The sequence below is a fragment of the Acanthaster planci genome, linkage group LG10 (genome assembly GCF_054643075.1).
Source record: "Acanthaster planci isolate LZ-2023a linkage group LG10, COTS_SCS, whole genome shotgun sequence".
NCBI classification, from domain to species: domain Eukaryota; kingdom Metazoa; phylum Echinodermata; class Asteroidea; order Valvatida; family Acanthasteridae; genus Acanthaster; species Acanthaster planci.
In genome coordinates, this window is record NC_141786.1 from 19,019,346 (window position 1) to 19,034,646 (window position 15,301).

General features: G+C 40.1%; 2 protein-coding genes across 2 annotated transcripts; one reads left to right on the forward strand and one right to left on the reverse strand.

The window, feature by feature from the left end:
* Positions 1 to 73: 73 nt before the first annotated feature.
* Positions 74 to 3,542, forward strand: LOC110989348 (ubiquitin-fold modifier-conjugating enzyme 1). The gene is made up of 4 exons (XM_022253673.2): positions 74 to 238; positions 717 to 848; positions 1,263 to 1,430; positions 2,196 to 3,542. Exons 1-4 carry the CDS (start codon positions 116 to 118, stop codon positions 2,286 to 2,288), a joined length of 516 nt encoding a protein of 171 aa, XP_022109365.2. The 5' UTR covers positions 74 to 115; the 3' UTR covers positions 2,289 to 3,542.
* A 518-nt stretch (positions 3,543 to 4,060) lies between these two features.
* LOC110989353 (uncharacterized) lies at positions 4,061 to 14,845 on the reverse strand. The gene is made up of 12 exons (XM_087142793.1): positions 14,374 to 14,845; positions 13,526 to 13,812; positions 12,683 to 12,840; positions 12,352 to 12,412; positions 11,777 to 11,959; positions 10,734 to 10,889; positions 10,101 to 10,395; positions 9,363 to 9,458; positions 8,322 to 8,524; positions 7,413 to 7,510; positions 6,201 to 6,451; positions 4,061 to 5,241 (listed from the first exon to the last, which is right to left on the reverse strand). Exons 1-12 carry the CDS (start codon positions 14,810 to 14,812, stop codon positions 4,745 to 4,747), a joined length of 2,724 nt encoding a protein of 907 aa, XP_086998919.1. The 5' UTR covers positions 14,813 to 14,845; the 3' UTR covers positions 4,061 to 4,744.
* Positions 14,846 to 15,301: the final 456 nt, after the last annotated feature.

The following is a 15,301-nucleotide window of genomic DNA, read 5'->3' on the forward strand; positions in this document are numbered from 1 at the left end:
CTACTGCCGGTGTAGTACAGTGTGCAAAAATATCATGTCAGTGGTTTGGGTACCAGACGGACAAAATACCGTGGCGAAAAGCATTGCAGTCTGCACTTTTTCTTTGAACTTCAAGATGGTTGATGCAGCGACTAGGAAGACACTGAGCAGTATCCCACTACTCAAAACAAAGGCAGGACCGAGAGATAAAGATCTTTGGGCAACAAGACTGAAGGAAGAATACCAGTCATTAATTCAGGTGTCAAATGATCACAAATCTTGTCAAAATTTATGTCAAAATAGACTCTCAAAATGTTTCTAGTAACAGATGGACGAACTGACAAGTGACATGACATGCATGACTGCACATCTGACCTGAAATCAAACGCGTAGGCCTAATCATGGGCGGGGTTATGAGTATTGGGAAGGGGTGGCTTAGCGGGATTCAGGATATTTGTTGAAAATCTTTCCAAGTATTAAACTTTTTAAATCCCATTTTGAAATGTCAGTGTGGTTACATGTATGTCACAATGTTATCTAGGTAGGCCTATGCTTTGATCATGGCTTCATGCGGATTGTGTTCTTTAATTAAAATGTAGGCTAGAGCCTAGTTTCTTGTTTAATGACATGCATCAATGTAGCCTACTACTCAGCCTCATCATTGCAGCAACTTGACAAGACCCAAATGTTTTATTGAAAATGATTTCAGTGGCTGTTTTCTTTCATTGAAATTTCAGTACGTTAACAACAACAAGGAATCGGACAATGATTGGTTCCGACTTGAATCCAACAAAGATGGGACCCGGTGGTTTGGCAAATGTTGGCACATCCATGAACTCCTCAAATATGAATTTGATATTGAGTTTGATGTGAGTATGATGGTGCTTGGTCAGTTGTCATCAAATTCATGTAATGCATGAATGCATAGTACCATGAAAATTGATGCACTTGAATGTTGGGAGAAATTATCATGAAAATGATATTATTGATAAATAATGTTTTTGCTAGCTTGAAGTGTAAGGCTTACCTGTACATATTAATTTTAAAAATCTGTCCTATGTGGTCTATTGACAGAACTTGGTCCTTGATTTGATCCGGTTTTTGCTCTAATAAAAGTGTAGGATTTGAGAATGCAAGGTGCCCCTTCAAGTTCGATAGATTTCAATATTTTTGAGGCATTTACCTGTACAAGTCACACGCTTCATGCCCAACTTGTTTGAACCTTTGACATGTTTGATCTTTAATTCATGATCTTTGACCTTGAGTCCTTTGTATTTGTGTAGATTCCTGTGACATATCCTCAAACGGCTCCAGAAATCGCCATTCCGGAGTTGGATGGTAAAACAGCCAAGATGTACAGAGGTGGGAAGATCTGTCTGACAGATCACTTTAAACCTCTCTGGGCTAAAAATGTCCCAAAGTTTGGGATTGGCCACGCTATGGCATTAGGGGTGAGTTGAAATAAACATTCAGTTCTGATGCGGTTTTTAACCTCATTTTTTTCCATTTCGGTTGCTGAGAGGGGCTAGGACTTTGGTGGTCTAACCATTTCTGGTGACCTTATATTTTCTTTCACAAGTCATTTCACAAGACCAGTCACAAGTACCTGAGCAGGGTGAATTTTTGCACTTTATTTGGAAAGTTTAAGACTTTGATGGGGATGGATTTGCAGCGACCTGCAATAAACTTGTGATATGTATTCTCAATGTTTTGCCAAATTATGAACTTATTTTGATTTGGGGACAGCTGAAGAATAAATTGGTTTGATAGGAATCCAAGTGGCACTTATGTCAAAGGGCAGATGTTCATGTCAAAGGCAAACTGCCAACTGTTGATGGTGTTTATGGCAAAGATTCACCTGTGATCTGAAGGATACTGAGAAATAAAAAACTTGTTATAAAAAGTTTGTAAAGAGGAATTGTAAGTGAAAATTGACAGGGGATGTATTTAATCCTTCCTCGCCGTAAACCCTCAACATTACCCATGTGGATGGAGGGGAGATTAGCATGAAGAGAAAGTTTTCTGGAGGACCAACATGTGCCTGTAGCTTGGCAGTTTTGTTCCCCATAAATATACTCTCATTTCTGGAGGACCAGCTTGCCAGTCTTGTTCTCCAAATTTAATTCTCAAGATGAACTTTTCTATCCTAAATGACATGCCACACATCTTCCACATGTTCAAGGTATTTGTCATTTCAAATTCTTTCTTTGTTTCAGCTGGGACCTTGGCTGGCTGTTGAAATTCCAGACCTCATCAGTAAAGGACTTATATCATACAAAGAGAAAGATGAGAATGGTGCCAGTAAATGATAATAGTGCTGTATGACATATATTATGAAGGCAAGATTCCAGACCCAGAGTAAGTTTGGGGAATGTGACTAGGGCTGCATCCGAATCTCTTGTCTAGAGCTAGGTCTAGGTCTTCGCTCCAATGGAAATGCGTGGAAACACGTAGACGATAGACCTAGCCGTAGCTCTGGAAGCCCATTTCGGACACGGCCTAAGATTGCTTTTTTGTTTTGTTTTTCAAGACTCAACCTTGGACGTTCTTGCAAAAACATCCTTTTTCAAAAACAAAATTTTTTGTCTTGGTACTTTTGTAGACAAAATTGAATTGATGCTGACACTTAAACCTTTTGTCAAAACAGTAGTCTACTGACTCCCCTCTTGTGGTAGGAAGGGGTTGGAACCTGCTCAATTACATAGTTATGGACAATAAAGAAAAATAAGTTATGAGAATTGGGAATATGGAATTTGCTCTTTATAAACCTTTTTTTTCTAAGAGCACTCCTTATTAAGAGACATTTTTATATTTTAATTGTCTCCCAAACTGCCCATACTCATTTTAATTGATATGAGTACTTCTCAACATTATCAACTTGGACACCTTTGAACAAAAATCATGTCTGAAACCCCCCTTTCCAATTTCAACACAAAATCATGTGCAGTGGTTTGAAATTTTTAGAAATCAGTTACAAGATATATTCTAAAGGGAAACCACCAGCTCCAGAAAAGGTAAAAACTTAATTTGGCTGTGATTCATAGCCTTGGAAGTCTCTCAGAGCCATTTGAAATCCAACGACAGAATATAGTGACATGCCAAACCCGCACCAACTGTTTCATATTAGAGGGAAAAAATATCAGTTATTGACCCCAGTTTGTTTAGAAGCTTCAGGTCCTGTGTCTGAGTTGGCTTCCATTGGAACATGTGCTTTTTAAGCCATAGCCTGGTAATTTGGACAGGGCTATGCCTTGGGGCTTTATCTCTGACATATGAACCATTTGTAGACCTTTGATTGGAAAAATGGGAAAAAAATCCCCATTTCTGGCTCTGAATTAAGGTTGTTTTTATAAAGCCAAATCATTGCTGAGCCCATGTAACCAAAGTCAAAAGAGAAATACAGGGTTTCAGAAATGGCTCCAAACTCAATGTCCAATATATTTAAAGCTTCTAAATATGTTATTGCCATGTACAAAATGTATACATTCCCCTGTACATGTCTTCTCTTTGGAGGTATAAATTCAGTGTTTTATTCAACAAAGATTAAGAGAAGTAAACAAAAACTTTGCAGTGTTTGTGTTCAAAGACTACTGTTGGATTGTACAGCATTGTCCAGGAAATCATGTTTTCTGTGCATGAACCATAGAGGGCGCTGTGCCACTCAGCGGCAAACACTTTACTGGTTTATCACTGCGGCTTGTCTGCAGGAGAATGCATACCAAGGAAGGCATGGTTTTACCCTAGACAAGAAACCTGTGACATTAATGCAAAATGTGTGGACTGTTTTGTGGCTTGTGAATATTGCTTTCATGCCGACAGTCCGGCGTCAACCTCCCCCCATGGTGGAAAGGATTATGATTGGTTTTGTTTGGAACAACTGCCACGGAGCATTTTACTACATGCAACAGTCATCATGATGCCTGCTGTCATTGAAGGGGGCCATCGGGAATATCCAGTTATGATCTTGTTACCAAGTACAGTTGACTCTGATTACATGAAGGTTGCAGAAAGAAGCCAATTTAACTGCTTATAACCACAACATTGTCACAAAAGGACTGGAAAACCAAGGGAATGCTACTGATTGTAATTCACAGCTTTGCCCTTTTCATATATATTTATTTTGTAATAAGAAAGACATTGAGAGTTGAGTTACATTTCCTTCAATGCACAGCTAACCTATATCAAAGACTTGCAGATTAAAGACGCTACATTGTATATCCACAGAAATGGCACAAGGGACTTGCATAGTGTTCCATTATCTCTGAAAAAGTCCCAACAGAAAAATCCTTTTTGTCATTTAACTGAAAGGCACTGGTGATATAAGAATAGAGATTGTAGGCAGAACGGCTTCTTACAAAATCACTACACTGCTGACAGATCTGAACATGATACATCCACATTGTATCATTTTGACACACTTTGCCTAAGAATGCGATGCCCTCGCCTGTGTAGGTTCATAACTTTCATTGAACTGTGAGAAAATGGGATAGGTAATTTCAAACCAACTTTACATGTAAAAGGCCTTTAATTTAGTTCAATTAAAGGGTACACAAATGATCAGTTTGAATGCAGGTATTATACAGTAATGTACAGACAATGACTAAGGGTGTAAATATACACGTCATGTGACTACCAAATGGTGGGACTGTACAGTTGTTAAGGTAACGAAGTGAGGTCCAAGCATACCGCATGCCTTGTGAATACATATGCTGTATAGAGTTGAAGGGCCTTGACCTTGATTACATGTACTTGAAGTTAATGAATGTTACTGACTGGATTTCTCAATTTGATCACCTTGGGATTCTGTTTTGATTCCGCTGTGAGGATGAAGTGGTTTGGACCTTGTTTGAACCTGGTTGGGCAAGTTAGATCTGGTGTGAACCCGAGTGCTGGGTAAATCTGGTTTTGTCTTGGTTTGGATTGGCAAATCAGGTTTAGTCTTTGTTTGAGTTAGCAAATCTGGTTTAGTTTTAGTTTGGGTTTGTGAATCCGGTTTAGCTTGGTTAGTTGGCCCTGATGTGGGTTTTGATCTGGTTTGCATGGTACTGAGTTTTGAGTCCTCCTTGGTTAGGGTTGGTTTAGATCTAGTTTGTGTTGTACTGGAAGATTCCTCACTGGGTTTTGTCTTCGCCCTTGTTTCTGTCGGGAACGTGTCAACTGGGCTGGTGAGTTGATAGCTTAGACTGTCTCCAGATGATGTCATTGGGCTGAGTGGGTCTGCTGACGCAAGAACATAACGGGAGTCTGGATCTTGCTTGGTGTCTGTAATGACGTAGAAATTACCATCAGAAACTCCTTCAGGCACTTATAAATATAGAACACGTATTCTATCGCTTTTTGGTCGAGGCCTAATTCTTTTGCAATTTTTTTGGGGAGGAGGGCTGGGCTCAGTGGGCCGGGGAAGGATAATGCCAGATATGGCAACATGAATAAAATGTCATCAAGAGCCAATTATCAACCTGATCTTTCTGGGGGACATCCATATTATTTAAATATTTCTATGAGCATGTCAAAGTTAAAACATAGAAAGGGAATTCACAATTTATGCCAGTTAGTGACAAGTGTAAAAAGACTGATAATCCTTCCCAACATACATTTTGTACACATAAAAACGGGATGACCCCCTGTTGATAGCTGAAAAGTTTCAACCACACAAACACTGCAAAAACGTAAAACTGCAAAACAGAGCTACTGAGATATTTACAGTGGTTTCTTCTCTTCAGTAACAATGCCAGTACAATAAATAATTTTGATGAAATAGACAAAAAGGAAAAGGTAAACCGTTTTAAAGTATTTATGAAAAATTGATTAAATAAGCCATTTGCAAGTTAAGTTTGAATAAAATCTGGTACAATGAGTTCTCTGATTGCACATAAATGTAACAATTTGAATTCCCCAGACTAAAGACACTGTTAGTATACCTCATAAGCTTTTGCTTAGCGACCACCATCTCTGGAATGGACTGGTTCCTTTGTGCCCTTCTTTTCCATTGAGAACAGTGTATTGTTGCAAGGCGTCTTGTACGTAACTAAGGAAAAGCTTGCCCCGAATCACAAGGCTTTAGTATGGAGAATTCCAATTGTTATGTTCACGTGAATTTAAAGAACTCGGTGTACCAGATTTTATTCAAATTTAACTCGCAAAAGGCTCATTCAGTGCAGTGAAAATACAGAACATCAATTAAGTATTTTCAGCAATTTGTCATGGAAAGATCTCCTTACTTGATTGATCATGCTTCTTCACACTACTGCTTCCTTCCCGACGATTCTTTTTTCCAGGGTCTCTAGCCTTGTGCTTGGCTTGACCTTCGACCCTGTGGTCAAGTGGTGACCTTGTCGTGGTGAACTTCATCCATTTATACTTGAGGCATTTCCGTGCACCTGGTGAGCTCTGAATCAGGTTCTGGATGGTTGGGTGCGTTAGGCCGAAGAAATCCGTGCCTTTACCTTTGGCATTCTCAATCTCTTTACCGCTTTAAGAACAGAAAGGAAAGAGAAGGACTTTCAAGGACAGGAACGTGACCCCAGCCGGGGATTTAATGAGGCTTGGTGTAACTTCACACAATGCAAGCATAGCTGGGCAATTTCATGACAAGTTGCTTAGCTGTGCAACAAAATGATCACAGCTTTACAGTGACTCGTCCTTGTAATATTACTACAGTCAATAAACTTTGATCAATTACAGGTAGCTACACCTGCCATTTGGAAAAAAGTTTTCGTTGTTTCTTTGTTGGAATGGAGTGGCGAATCTTGAAGTCTCTCACAGTCAATTAAGTTTTACATTTCCCAAGATCAAAGCTGCAAATTTGCCCTTTAACCTTACAGCGAACTTGATTAGCAACAAAAGTCATCCGTTTCCAATTCGGCACAATTTACACAACCTAAAACGACTGCACAGATGCTATGCCACAACAGACCTCCATACAGATATCATACTTCATGTGGGTGCTCTCATAATGCATTCAGTGGATCATTGGCCCCCTGATGGTTCCATAACAAAGTGCTCATGTCAGTCACAGACCTATGCAGAGCGTAACCTTTGTGAAGTTGAACCAACAAGTTAAAATAGTGTACGTGTGTTGTTCCCAACTAAAATTGTGTGCATTCCTAAACAGTGTGAATTCAATATCAACTCACCCCTAGGTATTGATGAATTCAATATCAACTCACCCCTAGGTATTGATGAATTCAATATCAACTCACCCCTAGGTATTGATGAATTCAATATCAACTCACCCCTAGGTATTGATGAATTCAATATCAACTCACCCCTAGGTATTGATGAATTCAATATCAACTCACCCATAGGTATTGATGAATTCAATATCAACTCACCCATAGGTATTGATGAATTCAATATCAACTCACCCATAGGTATTGATGAATTCAATATCAACTCACCCATAGGTATTGATGAATTCAATATCAACTCACCCATAGGTATTGATTTCATCCAGCAGGTTGTTGTGACATTCCGTTGGTGATGAACCTACAAACGGATGGTCTGGTTCATCTTCTGCAACAATCTCAAACTGAGTAAAGAAACACAAACACACAAATCAAGTACAGGCATTCAATATGACCATACAACACAGATGGGTGTTAGCCGTGTCTGAAATGGACTTTCCAGGCTACCATTGGCATGTGCCCATGTATTTGTAACAAGCAAACACCGTTCTTTATCCTGTACATAGCAGTTATCTCTTTCATCCTGTGTAATTCTGACTTACTGTAAATTTCAGTTCACATAATACCTTATGTGGACGTTGCTGTTTTGGTGGCTTTAACAAAAGCTGGTAACTAATGTTACACTGTGAATAACTTTACCTGATTTCATGAAATGCTCCCCTCCACTTTGCAATGACCCTAACCCACAAGGTCCTCTACAACTGTATTTCATACACAGTAACCTAATGAGGACTTCTGGAGTCTACATGAGGCCTCTGCCACCTTCACAAAGTGGACTACATTTTCTGATAGGTCCACACGAGAAATTTAGTGCTTGAGAGGCATCAACTTACGACTATTAAATGACACCAATTCAACAATAAGAGAATGACATATAGACACATTTTCAAACCTTTTAAGTGGTGTAGAGTGAATAATTTTCCTGGTAAAATAAAAGTTAACGGTTATTTAAAATACCAATATACTTTTACCACAAAGGATGACCGGTGAATTACACATACTTTTTACCAAATATGAATATTCATGAGGTTGAAAAAGGAATGTTGCTAGTTTACTTCTTAGAATTGTCCCATATATATGTATATTTACCCAGTTCACTGAAAAATGTAAGATGGCATGTTCCTCTAGTCAAATTTGACTGTGAGATTTCCTTACCCTTGGTTTTTGACCTGCGTCCAGGACTTTGCAGGTGTAGAGACACAAAACGTTGGGATCTTTGGCGCTGGTGTAAGTCCGACTGCTGCAGAATCCAGACGGATAGATGCAGTGCTCATCATGATAGCCTGAACGGTCAGTTACAATCTGACCCAGGCTGTGGACAGTCAGGCTACTCAGTTTGATAGGGAAAACTGGCCTGCCTGTGAAGAAAAGAAGTCAGGACGCCAATTTCATAAAGCTGCTAAAGAAGGAGACATGCTAAGTCAAGATTATTATAGATAATAGTTTCCGAGGCAATACTTCTGGCGATGGGCTTAACTAAAACAAGTTACATGTAAAAGCAAAACATGCCGTGTATTGTTTTATCCTTGTCACTGGGTTCCAAGCTTCTTTGCTCTATCTGTGAATATTGGGTCCAGATGTGAATGGGTCTGTACATGATCTGTAGAGGGCACCTTGTAAGCCACAATCAGGGGCTAGGGTCTATTCTGAATCAACTGGCTGTGGATGGCTTTAGTCACAGATGCAGGTTAAGTGACTGGGATGTGAATGGCAGACTTCAGTTGTTTAGGGGAGTCAGGTTGGCGCAGTGGTTCTTTCCTCGCCTGTCACCTCTGCGGTCCGGGTTCAAATCCTGGCTCGGTCCACATGTGGATTGGGTTTTCAGTCCCTACCTGATTCCGAGGGTTTTACCCAGAATATTCCTCTGGGGTTTTCCTCCCACCTCTAAACCCGGCTTCTTATTGTCTCCTCTCTACAGGTTTCTTCAAGCTTGCGAGCTACAGTGCCTAGGGCACTTTTGAGAAATCCTCGGTGTCATTACCAGAAATAAATAATAATAATAATAATATCTCAGTGATTAACAACAAAGTGGGCCATTAATTTCCAATCATAAACTATCTGTATCTGAGTGGCATTTTCCAAAGAATTTACAAAAGTCATGAAAAATCTTTGATAATTTGTACATTTTAACTAAAACTTCCCAAAGCAGGTCTTGAAGGTGATCACAGGGCAGATTTTGTGACTGAAAATTGCTACCTGTAGAATCTAATGGTATCTGCTGCACAAGGCGCTTAGTTGACATGCCCGATGACCTCTTGGTTTTTGACCTCACAGCATCCTTTCTTGGTTTTTCTGCACACAGACACAATAAATAAACAATAAAACCTTCAAGCCCTTTCTGCTTTTGAGGGGAAACGAGACATTTCTGCAAAAAGACAACATCAAATTCTACTTACAGGACGCCGTAAAGTAAAGACAATTATTGTGGCTGTATTTTCAAATATTATATGACAACCACTTCCCCGTGTTTGCACAGTCTTCCTAAAACAACTCTTGATTTAATAATACAGTTAACTCTATTCATGAGATAATCATTTGGATCACATGTCCCCAAATCTGCTTTATCTATTAAACACTCTAAAAGTGGAAGTTACCTATTTAACCAGAATTACACTTTGAAAAATAATTTTCATAAGTTTAAAATGGCGAAAAAGGTGACATGACTTTTTATCCATAATTTGGAGCTACACATCATAACACAAGGATGGAAATCTAGAGATTTGCCGTTATCTTATCTTCACATGTTAAATTTGAAGGAAAGTTTTATAGGGATTGTCTCGCTTTCGTTTCCACATAGCTCCTGATTGAGGTCGGGAAAGAAGGAAAATTCAATTCTGGGAGATAATGGGTTAAAATAAGAAGACACATTTATACAGCAATTACTAATGATCAGGGCCATCCTGACAATATGACATGTTAACAATCCATTTTTACCTTTTTCTGTCTTTTTGGGTTTTTTGTGTTTTCTCTTGGTTTTGTTGGCTTTATCGGCTTTTTCACGTTTGTTCAATGATCCCAGCGATGACAGATGCCCATCGCCATCTTCACCGGTCCCATGACGCCTGGATACCAGTCGCCTGGAGGAGGGCGTGGCTTTGGAGGCAGAGGGCGGGATGTCACAGATTTCGCGATAGTGAAGGACACGTTGAAGGAGGAAAAATCGCTCTTGTTGGGCTCGCTCAACTTTCTGCTCAATGCGGCACACTTCATCGTTGAGTGCGGCATTTTCCTTGAAAATTTTGAATATGAAGTACAGTTAAAAAACACAACCATAAGACAACTAAGAAACTGGGAAAACATGCTGTCCCTTCAGGCTGGAAATCACAATGTTCAATAACACACTGTGTTCATAAATAGTGAATAAAATTCCAACATTGGAGACACATTCTCAAATGTTTTGACATACTCTCAGCTTGAGAAATCCTCAACACAGACACCGAGTTTTAAAATCCATTCAGAAAATACCTGTTGGTGATTTGTTCATCGCAGATATTTTAGCCTGAATTTAAGTATTTGACACTGCCTAACAAAGTGAAGTTCTGAATGATTTGCACAGGGCTTACTTACAAATATCATCAGTTTGATGAGTTTGCGCAGTTTGCGGTATTTAGCCTTGTAGAGCAGTGACTGTAGAGCCTCTGTGTCCTTGGCTGTTGATGTGACTCGTTTGCGTGATGTGCTGTGAACTGGCTTACTGCGTTTCCTCACTCTGTCCTCTGCTGTCTGCAGGGAAAGAAAGTTCTCATTTTCGTGAAAATTCCAATAAACAAAAGGTAATCAGGTTTTTTTCTAAAGCATTAGCATCGACAGGTTGTATTGTAAATAGATCTTGTGCACCTAAACCTGAGCATCAGAGACTAGACCTCTGAATATTATTCAAAAGTAATAACTGATGTGCTGACTGTTTGTTTACATTTTTCTGTTTGATTAATTAGAGACTACTTCATGAAAACAATTGTTTCTTTTCAGATAATGGGAAATAAGACCAAACACTTTGTAAACCAAATATCTCAATCTCAAGCAAAGAATGAGGGGCGAACACCAAGTCAAGTTGTAGTTAAAAGGTGCAAATTGATGGCAAGATTTGTAAAGAAAATAGCCCCAGAAATTTTTAAAGACAGATCACTTGCTTCTTTGTTATTGTTGATTAAATCAAATGTGTAGTTGAACTAGTTGAAGAGGGACCCATTAATTGCTTGAAAATTTGCAGGCCTATCAAGGACTGGATGCACTGAGCAGGGGGGCATTTTCAAGATCTGGGCTTTGTTAACTTTGTTCATTTCCAGCTTTTATTTTGCATGATTTTATTCCCCTGAGCTGAGACAACTCCATTGAAACGCCGAGTTGGTAAATATGAGGACAAGGAATATTTTATTGGATTCAAGAAAAAATGATTGGAACTGACTGTACGGTCAGAATTGCACTGAAGACAAACATAAAGCCAGAATTTATTAGAAGCTCAAAGGCTGGATCTTTGTCATAATGAGTCCTGGCATGAACTATAGAGGGCACTCTCCTACTGCCACAGAACAGCCTTATGTGGGCACTTTGTCAATATGAACATGGACTTAATACCACATTTTCAAAATTGTTGGCTGTAAAGTGGGTACCATTATTCGGAAGACACCATTTTGTCCCTCGACACGTTTGAATCGCCGACTGCCTCGTTGTGTGTCTCGGTACAGGACTGCTTCAAGAGAAGACTTGGCATTAGACTGGACCAGACCTCGGTCTAAAATACGCTGCTTGATGTCCTTGATGTGCAGAGGGCATCCAGCCTCTTCTAAAATGACCTACCAGACGAATGTATGGAGGGCAAAACAGTCAAAATGTGAAGCAAAGCTAAATGTTGCCACCATGGCAGGAGTTAGGTACAGACTGACAGTGAAGATGCACCATTGATTTTTAACTCAGTTTTGTTTGCCCGATGGTACTGCAGTTATACAGCTCAGCCAACATCAGCAGACACCGTATTCATTGATACGTCATGCGAATGAAATGCTTAGCATCTGGTTAATCTTGTCCTTTCAACTCACTACAACAAACCAGAAGAGTTGGTACTTTTCAAACATCGCTGTTTTCTGCATAATTTCTTGGTGTCCACTGACTGTTAATGTTAACCACTCATGACTGAGTAAGACAGTGGCATATTCCTACTTGGGCATAGAAGTGACATTATTCCTACCTGGGCAGCATCAAGCCAGGTCATTCCTGATCGGTCACTACAATCTGACCCTGTCATGTCTCTGTAGGAAAAAAATATTTAAACAAAAATTCAATTAATCTGAGATTCTTTCGTCATTACAGCTTCCTCAAAGGTGGTTTGCTTTTTTTCTACAAAATTGCTGGCGGAACCAGGGCAAGTTTTAATGTTAAAGTTTGGAAAAGGATCTTGAATAATGTAAATCAATCGGGCCAGTTTTATCAATATGCCAAACTCAGTGATACTTGTGGTCACTGAAAATGGCATTTAAGACTTTTGTGAGATCCAGTCACATAAAACGGTTTGTACTGACCCTTGGCTACATTGACCTGTTGGGTTGGCAGCCACAGGAATGATACCAAGTGATCCAAAGGCATCTGGTTGTATCATGTCTGTTGGATAGTCTGGTGACAGGAGCGGCGGTGGAATGGATGGGAAGGTGGATGGGAAATTGCTGGAGTTGGCTTGTGTCTGTTGGCATGACAACACAAACTTGGGTTGAGCCAAGACAATTGACTGACAAACAGATGTGACCCTGCAACCGTTGGATTACTGTACCAGTGTTCCACCTACTGAGGTATTTGGGCTATGTCTTGCCAGCAGCTTCCATTGGCAGTCATATCTAGCCATAGCCAAGAAATCTGAACAAAGTCTCAGTCATGCTAGCTCCATGATTTCTCATCGATGAAGCCACAGTGCAAAGCAGGTACATACAGTGATGAAACAAATACATGTCATGTGATAGAGTTTGGTGTCTTAATTTGGTGAGACAAAATTAAATTAGTTGCTCTGAGAGAGAAGTTAATCCTACACGTATTTCAGATTACCTACAAACAGTATTGTTACTGCAGGCATCTGGCAGTTCTGGCATTCCCTTTTTTGGATGAAAACTTATTTCTGTCATACTATGAGTATTTCATTTTTGATAGTAATTTTCTTGAGCAGTCCTTTTCATTTTTTTTTTGGACCAACCATTCTGATAGGTATTTTCTCTCAATAGTTTTTCAGAGATGAGAAACCTTGTGTGTTCCTGAATAAGCCAACACAATGTCGGCAATATATTTGCTATATGGAAATCTTTAATTCAAAAGTCCACATGAGGAACATCATGCCTTTCAGTGATTGAATGTTCAATATCAGTCCCAGCACTCACTACCTGCTGCTGTTGCGTTGTTATTCCAAAGCCAGCCATGATCCCTTGCCTATCTGGGTTAGGTGCCATTCCTTGTAGGCCAAGCCCGAGGGTTGGCAATGGAAGACCGTGGGGGTGAGGTAAGCCAAACGGCAGGCCCAAGCTGGCTGCAGCAGCGGCTGCAGCTAGACTGGCACCTGGCCCAGCTAGGTCTTGTCCCCCGAGTCCTGGCATCATTCCTGGACGGAGCCGCGCTAGTTGGCTGGCTAGAGTTAGCTGGTGAGCCGAGGGCATCGGAAGCATATTAGCGACTGTGAAGGTGGGATGGATTGATAAGAAGGTTCTAAAAATGTGGGGACTCAAGAAAAATGCATTCCACATTTGGTAAGCGCAGTTCTCGTAAACATCACAATTCCAATTTCCAGTAGGCCCACATGTACATGTATTTATTACTCTTCACTATGTAGAATGTATCGCATCATGATCCAAGTCCCCATAGTGTGAAATAATCCAAAACTATGGGCAAAATCTTAATTGAAAAGTGCTGAAGATCCAGTGAGACAAAATAAAAGTAAACAACCAACAAAAAAAACTTAATCTATAAAACATTTATATAAACCGAACCTTTTAGCATGTGTAGTGTGTTGGCCTAGCCGCCTACATAAAAAACTTCCAGAGACTACCAACATGACCAAACACCGCCAAAGTAGTTTAGAATGTTTGGAAGACAAAAAGTTATACATTTTATAATTATAAGCAGGATATTAGGTTTAAGATGAGAAAAAAAAATTGATGTGAAAAAGTAAAAGCACTCAACTGCACATGAATGGCAAAACTGCAAGTATGGTTGGATGTTATTTTTCCCTCTTTACCTGCGTGACCTTGCATTCCTGGATACCCAATATGTGGGGGAGGAACCTGACCATGTTGACTCGGGCCCCCAGGACTCGGTAATTCAGGCCCGACGGTGACGTGCCGTTGCTGTTGTTGTTGTTGTTGCTGTAATTCATGAAGTTGATGCGCTTGCTGCAGCTGCAAAAGGTGAGCTTGCTGCTGTAACAACGACTGAACTGTCACCGATCCGTGACCCAGGTTTGACCCGTTGCCTCCCGGGCTTGGGAATGGCGGTCGCACGGTGCTAAAATCGAACCCCGGCAGGTGTGCAAATTGAGTTGAAGCAGAGCTTGAAGCAGAGTGCGGAACTCCCTGGGTCGTATTCGCTACTGTCGTTGTGGTGGAAATGGGCCCTAAATTCGGTGAATTAACCGGAGTTGACACGACTACCAGTTCACTTTTTACTTTCCCCTCCATCTTTGTCCAAAGTTTCTTGTTGAAACAACCGCACAGAACACATTGGCTAAAAGATGAGTGGGCGGAGATGCCTTTCATCATGTTCACAATTGTTGTTGATTAGTCTTCATTCGTGCCCAACATAAAGAAGGAAAGAATCAGATCACCCATAATAATTATTTCTTAGAACATAAACTATCCCGATTCTAAAAATGTACGTATTTGCCTTAAAGTAGGATTAAAGACCCCCCCCAAATCTCTTTAGACAGATGCTTTTTAGAGAACATCCTCTATGGTCAACCTTTATGCAGGTGACAGTTATAATATAGTACACTTATCGGCTGAAAGAGAGATCGAGGATGGACAGCGTACAGGAGATATAAAAGCTCCACTTAAGTCTTCAGCTTTAGCGTTTGGCATTTTTCTTTATTGAAATTGCTGCATTGCTACTTATTTTTTTTTCCAAACTGCACAACTATCCCAGCAGGATAAGCTGTAATTGTACCTGCA